Source organism: Rhinopithecus roxellana, chromosome 12 (assembly GCF_007565055.1).
Source record: "Rhinopithecus roxellana isolate Shanxi Qingling chromosome 12, ASM756505v1, whole genome shotgun sequence".
Lineage (NCBI taxonomy): Eukaryota > Metazoa > Chordata > Mammalia > Primates > Cercopithecidae > Rhinopithecus > Rhinopithecus roxellana.
In genome coordinates this window covers 127,076,317-127,086,610 of record NC_044560.1, presented here as the reverse complement: position 1 = coordinate 127,086,610, position 10,294 = coordinate 127,076,317, and the positions used below count along the sequence as shown (strand labels likewise).

The 10,294-nt window shown below is 37.8% G+C and overlaps 1 protein-coding gene across 12 annotated transcripts in view; it reads right to left on the bottom strand.

The window, feature by feature from the left end:
* Window positions 1-5,109: 5,109 nt before the first annotated feature.
* ELAVL4 (ELAV like RNA binding protein 4) overlaps window positions 5,110-10,294 on the bottom strand; it is a 159,493-nt gene continuing 154,308 nt past the window's right edge. For 8 of the 12 annotated variants that reach the window (XM_010356885.2, XM_010356896.2, XM_010356865.2 and 5 more), the window contains one exon: window positions 5,126-8,055. In XM_010356885.2, coding sequence (XP_010355187.1) covers window positions 7,728-8,055 — 328 coding nt within the window. In that variant the 3' untranslated portion in view covers window positions 5,126-7,727. Of the gene's footprint in view, window positions 8,098-10,294 lie in introns of all 12 variants that reach the window. The other 4 variants (XM_030913779.1, XM_010356870.2, XM_030913778.1 and 1 more) reach the window with 2 other exon arrangements.

Genomic DNA, 10,294 nt, shown 5'->3' with positions numbered 1-10,294 from the left:
GTAACCAGGCAATGACAAGGCTGATTGTGTGACAAGCTGGGGAGGACTACCCTTTACAAATGGTTTAATTGGATTCATTTCCCATTTGGCTGAGACAGAGCTTTTGACTCTTTCTTGTTCCTACAGCCAAGAGGAGTAGGGCTTGGAGATACTTGCCCTTTACCAGATATTTATGAACGAAGGGCCCTCACTTCCTTGCTCAAAAGCCTTCTTGTACTCTGCTTTCCTAAAGATGTTTCCTGCCTCAACCTGCGTGACCAACCCTTTTCCTTTTATTCCTGTGCTCTCCCTTTCCGCTACTGCCCACCTAAGCTCCTTAGCGTGGCCTCCACTCCTTTACCCTGAAGCGAAGTCCCTGTGACTCTTCCATGATGCTCCCAGCAGTCTAATTCTCAGGGGTGAATGAGATGGAGTGACTGAGTCACTGTAATGGCCAGACACCAGAGGAGGGACCAATAGGGTCTCTGGTTGCTGAGGGCAATCAGAGCTTTTGCTGCTTGGTGGCTGGAGTTACTGTATTTCAAAAGCAGCTTAAGTTCCATGAGGCCAAGTGAGATTCCCAGCAACTTATTCCCACATGAATTCCTAGTATTTCTTCCCTCCCTCACTTGAAGAACTCAAACAGGATTTCTTGGTTCTTCACATCCAGGGGCATCCACCAAACCCACCTCTCCCTGCCAAAGGGCCTGACCCAAGTTTTCTTCTTCTGGGAACTCTTTCTGGCTATTGTTTAATTCCTGCTACTCTTCATTCAGTGCCAGCAACTTGGCATATTTTACTTCTAATCCTCCCTTGTCTGATCAGGAATTTCAGAGACATTAAATTTTTGTCCCAGGGACCCAAACCCAGAACCTTTTCACTAGAGCTGTCCTCTTTCCATCAGGGCAAACTCTCCTTCCTTCCTGGGTCCCAGAATACTCCTTTCACTCTCCACAGATTTTCAAAATCTCCTGAAATTCTCCCTCCAACACAAAAGTTACCTGTGCTACATCTCTGTGGCTAGATCACTGTTCCAAAGGTCTTGTCTTTGTAATAGAACTCTAAATTCCCTTTCTTGCTTTTTTGGTTTTCTGTCATAACCCACTGCACAATTTCATGCACAGAACAGGTATACCAAAAAAGCTAGATATGTTTATTTGTTGTCATGCCCCTAGCTCAGTATCTGGCATATGGCAGGTGTTCAGAGTAAGGATTCTAATGTGGACAAGGCTTAGGCTGATTCCCTCAACCCCCACCCTGCCATACCTCACACCTAGGCAGATGATCAACAAATGGTGTCGCATTGAAAGCCATCAATATGGTTTCGTAGAAAGACATTGGATCGGAACCAGATGACTTTTGTGCAAATTCCCACTCTGCAATATGCTGTGCAATCTTGGGCAAGGTATTTAACTTCTCTGTTTTTGTCACATGTAAAATGGGGATTATGTTATGTGCTTCCCAGGATTGTTCTGAGGATTCAGAGGCAATGCAGATAGTGAAAGGAGTGGCCACTATGGTACTCTTGGTCCACACAATGGACCCATCTGTGGATCACAGTGGGACTTATCACCTGGGGAGACCCATGGGGCCAGCTTTGAGGGTCCTTAAGTTGGCTTGTTAACTTTCTTATCTGTCTGTCCTATCCTCAACTCCTTTCTACCTCAATGATTTTTAGTGGTTTAAATAGATCTATTGACGAACTAATTCCAATTTTAAATACTGCTGAGCAACAGTGCTTAAAAACTATAACTTTTACTTTTCCTTTGTTAATTTGCTTGTAAACCATTGTTATTTGGTCTGTTTTTCCATTAAATATTTGGGGAAAGGGTTAGACTCAGGCACAGTACATTAATGTGATTTCCTTTATTTCCTACATAATAGGACTCATCTCACCTTTAGTTGAAGCGTGGACCACTTGGTAATTGTTTTGGCTCTAATTCTAACATAATGGACCCCAAGGTATATAACTGGGGATCCTGGGGGTCAGACAGACCTAGGTTTGAATTCAGGCTTTGCCACCTACTTACTCACGTTCACAAAATACCTAATCTCTCTGAGTTTCCTTCTGTTCAATATAAAAGGGGGATGATACCCCTCACTAACACTATATACATATAGAGTGCCTGGCATAGGAAAAACTTAATAAATGCCAGTGGTCTTTCTAGAAACAATTTCTTAAACCTTAAGGACTTTGCTGAAAATTGTTTGAAATAATTACACGGGATACTGGAACATCATGTGAGTCCACTTTGCATTTGAACCACTAGTAGATTAAGCTGAACTTGCATAGAAAAGCCTTCTGGGAATTAACCCGGGGTTGGGTGATTTTAAACCAGTTATCATTCTGCTGCAGAAACAAAAAGGATGAGATGGGAGAAACACTATTCCTTTAATTGAAGGAACACTTTTATGTTCTCAGGTCTATTTTAATCTTAAGTGCCGATTATGTATCATTCTCTCCTGTTAACAGACACTTCTGTAAGTGATCTGCACAGAGAGAAATATGATTCTTACATAAATACTGTACCATGAGAAATTATCTTATTACCTAATATGCCAAAAAGCTAATAAGATAAGGGAATGGTACGAGTCATTTTTGGACAATATTAAAACTTGATTTCAGCTCATGGAAATAAAATGTAATTTCCTTTTATTATTCTCTTCTTCAGGTAGAACAAAGGCAGTCAAGGGTGCAAGGATATTGGAAGCTGTATTCTGTGAGCGTTCATGAAGGAAGGATCCAGGCAGGATGGCCTCAAATTAAGATTTTAATGACTCTTTGGTTTAGAAAACACACTCTTATTGTTAACACTATCTTATCAGGTATCATTTTTGAATTCACAGATGAAAGTTAAAAAATTCATAATTACACAAATACTTGCCTTGTGTGTTTGCATGTGTGTGTCTGTTAAGGAACAAATGCATAGTGCCTACAGGAAGTAAGAGCAAAATAATTTCAAGGACTGGGAGTTTCTGGAATTACCTATGGCAAAGGCAATTGCGTGCTGCATTTTGACAAGGTTAAAAGTATCTACACCCAACTGCTGACTCAAGGAGAGTACGGGCGCCACAAGACCCTGTGAGTTTCAAACGTACATTTAAATGTTATTCCTTGGGGGTTAAAATGTATTATTTACAAATGAACAAAGGTTGATTGATCTTGATGAAAGACCCCAGCTTTAAAATTTCTGGGAGTAGCCATCATTTGGTCAGTGTTTGATCTTCGGTAATAGAAGTAAGCAAAGTTTTGATGTTGATGGTGATGATGTGGGGTGGTTTTAGACACAAGCACATTTTTTTTTTTTGCACTCCTCCTATCACGTTGACAGAAATAACACTAAGTAAATGCCGTCAGCTTTCTATGACATGCAATTTCACAACCAAGCAAAATACAATGTACCTAGGACCTCAAAGAAATGTAATAATCTCAGTATTCTTGTTATTTGTTAGACCTTTTCCACAAACACCTACAGAAACTATATATGTTTGCCTAGAGATTTAAGGTAACAGGCTTATACTCGCAACAAAATGAATTTTTTATTAGATGTTAGGCAGACACATTGTGCTGATGCTAGAAAGTGTTTCTGAGAGAGTATATGTAGAATGTCTTCTATGGACATTTTCAAGACCTATTTAAATACCTACATCTATTTGTAAAATTTTCAGCATAGATCTGTAGGAGAACCTAGTGAATGAACTACATGAACTGGGAAGATTCTACCAACTTTGGATATTCCAAAATAATGCAGCCGTCCATTTAAAGTACACTAAAATGACACCTTTAAGGAGCAGGGGTGGTGATGACTGGCAACTATCATAGGTTTGGCAGCAACATTTTTAGATCTACAAACATGGTTGTAAAGCTGTGTTATCCCTGTGGGAAACTATTCTTTTGAATGCCCATTTTTTTCTCCAGAAAAGAAACGTAGGGGCTTGTCTTTAAGATAAAACTATAATAAGAACCTTTAAGTTCAACTATATGAGGTTCAGGCTGACTTAAAGGTTTAATATTTAGCTTGGTTAATTAAATCCCATTCTTTGCCCTGAATTTAATTATTCCAACCAATGTGGTAACTTAATATAATAATAAAAAAGAGGTTAATTAGAAATAGAAGAGAATCTGACTATTTGTTCATCTGGCTCAGTGGGGGCATTTCATGAAGTGTCAGTTTATGGATGGCAATGTTTTATAGAGTATGAATTTTCAGTTAGTGAGAAAATGAAAATGAAAGACAGTAGATCATCAATGAGTGATTGTATCAGGAAATCACTAAAAAGCTAATCTGTAAAGTTCAGGGCATATTTTAATGTGACTTCATGATAATGTAGGCAGTATTTCTCTGCCTAGGTTGAGCATAAATCATGTTCTTTAGACACATTATGAGTAATTCCTTGTTTAGAGTTTTTATTCAGAGGTAAGACAGCCAAATATTTCCTACTTTTAAACAGAAATGAGTGCTAAAATAAAAAGGTGACCTTTCTTGCTTAGCTGTCACTTTCAATACAAACGGTCTGCTTTCTTAATATTTCTTAATGCTCAAGTTCTGCAACCTTAATGCTGAGTGCTGTGCAGTAGAATCAGACTTGGATGAAATCCCAGCTGGAAACTTGCTTTTGGTGTCAAGTTACTATTCTTATTGAGCCTCAGTCTTGTCATCTGTGAAATGAGGATAATGTTGTTTACATCCCTCAGGTTGCTGAGGATAAAGTGAGAGAATGTAGAGGATACCATACAGCCTGCCCGTTACATAATAGATACTCTGCAAATGGTGGCTCCCTGTCCTCTGAATAAGTCACAAGCCTTCTTATAAATGACTAACAGGTGCTAATGTATCATAACACCAAAGGTAAGGCCAAGTGTTCTGGCTTATCAACCAGGGCAGTGCTCCTTAAACTTGAAAGGACCAGTGATTCATTCACCTGGGTATGTGGTTAAATGCAGATTCTACATTTCTAAGAAGCTCCCAGATGATGCTGATATTGCTGGTTGCGGACCACCACACTTTTAATAGCATGGAACCAGAACAGTGACTTCTGAATATCGAGATGACTTTCAGGGACTGGGCTAAAATATTGGGAACTCTGAAGATGGTACAGAAAAAAAGTGTAAATAAACACATTTAAAAATTTGGGAAGTCAAATCCATTCTACACACTTTCATTTATTGTCTGGACAGATAAAGTACAAATAATTCAAACACAACAAGATTATGAAAAAAAAAACATTTACAATACTTTCCCTTGGAAATCATCTAAACTAGCAAGATTAACATGAAGTCATTCATTAATAACTAAAGTATACAACTGCCTGGTCCTAAGATTTTTTTTCCTTTTTTTTTCCCCCAAGATTGAACACATTATAGAGAAGATTTTGGCATGCCTTTCCCACTAATGCTTAGCAAATGCATCAAAACTTTGCCAGCAAACTGCGTTCATTCATAGCAGGTGACGTAAAAAGGTTTCCCTGAATGTTGAACGAGTGTTCTCTGAACTGAAATCTGGTGTTACATCCAAAACCGAAAAGAGGAAAAAAAAACAGAAAAAAAATTTAAAGGAGGAGTCTATGATGCAGCCTTGGTATTCGTAATCTGTCTACCACTACGACGACTACTACAAAGTTTGCCTCTTCAGTGTGAGAACAACAGTCCTGTCTACATGCACTTAGTGGGTTCAGCATGGGAAAAAATGCACAAAATAAGCACAAGTTATAAATAACCATAACGTTTTATTACCATTAAGACTAAACTTGTATTGAAAAGATTTTATATAACAAGACAAGAAAAGCAATAGCAAATTTAACTATCAACTAGATTATGCATAGCGAGTAACTGTTTCTATTACCCAGGGAAGAGCATGAACCCTTGTATTTTTTTGTTTTGTTTTTGTTTTAAATATATAACCGTACAAAGCACAAACATACTAAAATGATCAGTGCACTGGACGTGGGAGAGTGCTCCCTCAGTCATTTTGTTCCCTTAGCTCCGTTTGTTTTCCCCAATCTGAGTTACATTAAAATAAAGACTCAGTTGTTTTTATTTTTCTACTGTGCAGTAAGAAAAAATATTCACAAGAAACATGACAATATATCAAACAATAGTTCTACACAAGTTACCTTGATACCTCTTTAACTGTCACTTAAATATCATAAGAAAACATTTTAAGACATATACAAACAAAACTAGCCAAGTGTTACAACTTATAATAAATTAACCCAAAGAAAAAATAACTTTATATATATATATTTATATTGTATATACACATACACACACAACAGAATGACACAATAATATGCTTCTTCCCATAGTTTAAGTAAACAAATAAGTAGTCTAGCCAATCTAGCTATATTTGATCTCGGCCATAGGCATCATCACATCGGCGATTAAATAAATAAGTGTTTCAAGCAACATAAACAGTGTTTCAAATGTACCAACACAGCCCAATTCTATCAGCATGGGCTACAAAGTGAATTTCAAAATTTCTTAATGAATTTAAAGCAAATGTATCTTTTGTTTTCCTCTCCTAAACACATTACATTTAACTATGATACTAAGATATGTAAATAATTTCGTAGCACCTACTGCTCAAACTAAGGAAGTTTTAGATCAAAAGGAAAATTAATCTTTTTAATTTTTGTTCTGCTGACATCCCATACTGATGACTTAAAGAAAAACTGTCTTTCAACTCATCTCCTTGCTTTTGGGTTTTGACTGTGGGGAACTGTGGTACCCTGGGTAGAACGAACACTCCTTTCCCCTATTAATTAATAATTGTTTTTTAATTATTATTACATGCTATGAAAAGATATGAAGATCATCTGTTTATAGCCCATCCTTCAAAAAACAGTCTACGAATCCAGTTTAAAACACACATCTTGATCTCTAAAAAGTTACCAGTGCAGTATGAACGCGACAAAGTTGTCAATTTCCCCTAAATTAGCCAGTCAAAATATTTTTTTCTCAAATCCAGATTCTCTTGTAAAAATTCTTTATATTTTATAAAAATAGATTTTTCTTGAAACCCATTTTCAGCAAAGAGACCACCTCTTTGGCAACAATGTTAATGTTATTAAATTGTTAATGTCATCAGGTATCCCCCTTGCCCCCATCCCCTAACAGAAGACTGTTTTAGTTCACATGATATAAAAGAAAAAAGGAAAAATAAAAAAATTTGCAAAAGTTTTTTTTTTTTTTTTTTTTTTTGCAATTTTTATTATTCCTCTTTAATTTGTGTGGGGGTTTTTACCAATCTGATTGGATCGACATTTTGACAAAAAAGAAAAATCTTTTTTTCCTTTCTTTGAATCCCATTACTTTGTAAAAATTGTTTTATTTTTATTATTTTTTTTGTTTTTTGTTTTTCTTCTTTAAATGAGCGAATGGTCATCTTAAAAAGATCCACCTTCAAGGAAGGTAGTAAAGTTAGCTGGCTGGGTAAAAATCCCTGCACATCGCTATCTATGTATATTATATTCAACAACGACAGCTATGAAAGAACATTCAATGCATCAAAGGTATTTTTTTGTTTTTTTTTTTTTCTTTTTTTCTAAGCATTATAAAATCCTTTCCTGGTACACCTCAGGATAATCCAATGTTTTAATACTTAGGCAACACTGGCTTATAAAGTCCATGGTTGAATATAAGCCTTGAAAAGTTTGTTTCTCTCTCTTTTGTGTATGTGTGTGTGTGCGCGCGTGTGTTTTGTTCGTATATATTTCTATATATATTTTAGTAAGTAAGAATGGGAAATTCAGGACTTGTGGGCTTTGTTGGTTTTAAAGGAAACTTGCAACACTCTGTCTCCCAGGCGGTACCCGTTGAGGCTGGCGATGGCCATGGCCGCCTCATCATAGTTGGTCATGGTGACAAAGCCAAATCCCTTGCACTTGTTGGTGTTGAAGTCACGGATCACCTTGACGTTGTTCACTGCTCCAAAGGGGCCAAAGAGCTGCCAGAGGACACTCTCATCGGAATCAGGGGACAGGTTGTAGACAAAGATGCACCACCCAGTTCCTGTGTGACCAGGGATGTTCATTCCCACAAGGCTTGTCATTCCATCAATGGTAATTGGGGAGAACCTGGGGGGACAAGCAGAAGGGGGGACTGGTCCAGACATCAGTCTGACCAAGGATAACACACAGATGCACAGACACAGACACGGGGCAGAGGGCTGAGTGAGTGTTTGCAGGAGAGTCTTCAGGGTTCAAAAACCAAAATGTAAAAACTAATGTCTATGTCATTTCCTCTGATGGGAATGGCTTGACTGGCTAGGGTATGTTCATGCTGAGAGAAAGATCTAGGTCAATTTCTAAAAACCACGAGGGAATCCCAGGGCTCCCAGAGCAAGGCTCTATAATAGTTCTATCACAGTAGATGCTCAGAGCGCACCCCACCCTGACTCCACCCCACCCCAACAATAGACAATGTGCTCCTGGGGGAAAGGGTCTATTTCATTCATTCTGTGGCTCTATTTGTTTATTCAGTGGAGCAGATATGGGACTCTCACAGATACAGTGACACATAGAAAATGCTCAATAAGTATTTATTGGTTGAATAAGTGACTAACTTTGGCCAGTGCCTGGGAAATTTCTTTTTTTTTTTTTTAAAGGCAGATTAGGAGATGGCCCTAAAGTGCTTAAGTCTACCATTTTTGCATTCCCTTGACCTGTGGTTGTCAAAGGTTTCTTGGTGAGGATGGAGATACGTGACAATGAACAGGCATGTCTTGCTATTAAACAGATGGGTGGTTCATGTTTCATTTAGCATTTATCCAAAAGGGTTTCCTCTACAAACTCAAGCAATAATAATAAAGATGTATTACTCCTTTATGCTATGTTATCTGGAATTTATTCCTAAGCATCATTGGAGCAAGACTTCAAGAGGTTTGTGCATTTATATATCTTGAATCGCTGTACATTAGAAAAGCATAAAATTATTATTTGCCCTATTACAACTGCTTTTGTGTTAGGCTTAGAAATCTTCTCAGTTTTTGTGTAATCCTGAAAAGAAAAAAATGACCCTTTAAATTCGATTCACTGTCTGATGAAATAAATCCTTGTGTGATTTGTGATGGATGCACCAGTTGAAACAACTAGGTTACCAGTGCCTACAGCAGAACAATATTTGTTAATGTCTTGTTTCACATCAAAGCTTATATAGGGATTTTTTATTTTTTATTTTTGAGATGGAGTCTCACTCTGTCACCCAGGCTGGAGTGCAGTGGTGCTATCTTGGCTCACTGTAACCTCTGCCTCCCGGATTCAAGTGATTCTCGTGCCTCAGCCTCCTGAGTAGCTGGGACTACAGGCGCGCACTGCCATGCCTGGCTGATAATTTTGTATTTTTAGTAGAGACAGGGTTTTGCCATGTTGGCCAGGCTGGTCTTGAACTTCTGACCTCAGGTGATCCACCCACCTTGGCCTCCCAAAGTGCTGGGATTACAGGCATGATCTTATATAGGGATTTTTGATGCTATACATTGAATAGTTTCTTGCTTTTCATTTGGCCAGGGTTTTACTGGGGGAGATAGGAAAAGGAGAGAAAGCAAAAACTAGGGACGAGCATGGTGTAAAGTGTGAGCTACAACTGTTTTTAAAAATAAGCAAATATTCTTGGAGATTTGAAAGTCCTGATAAAGACTAGTTCCGTATCTAACTAGAATTTGGATAATCAAATGGCTACTGAATATATGCTAAATCTAACGACTCAATAGACAATATTTTTGCTATTATTCACTAAGTCAATCTTCTCTCTTGTTTAAAAACAATTAACAAGAAAAAGCCAAAAAATATCATGGTTTAGATTATTAGAAGTGCAAATCCATGACAATTTGTAACTTGTATCATTTCTGAAGATTGTCTTTTTAATCTTCTCTCCTCCAACTAGGTAAGTTGACCCTGGTGAATTGACCTCTTTCTGTTTATAGGTGGAAAACAGCTAAGTATTTATTATAAGTCAAAGGTCAGGGCCAGCAAAGAGATTGCAAGTACAGCCTTTATCCTAGTTGGTGACAGTTAATTGCGGCATTTTGGTAGGAAGCATTCTAAATCCAAATCTGGGTTCAATAGGAAAAGAGAATGCTATTATCAGCTAGTGATGTTTACTCTGGGTGGGGCAGTGGAGGAGGTGGCGGCAGGCCTACCACAGCTGTGTCTTCCCCTATCTTATCTATGTTATAAGCATTTCTCTTTTCATAACATTTAGCACCACCTCACTAACGACAGAGAGGAGCAAAGGAATGAGATAGAGCTAGGAAAGATGTAAAATCCCTGGAAACAGGCATACAGTGTGCTGGAAATGTGGAGATAACTCATAGTT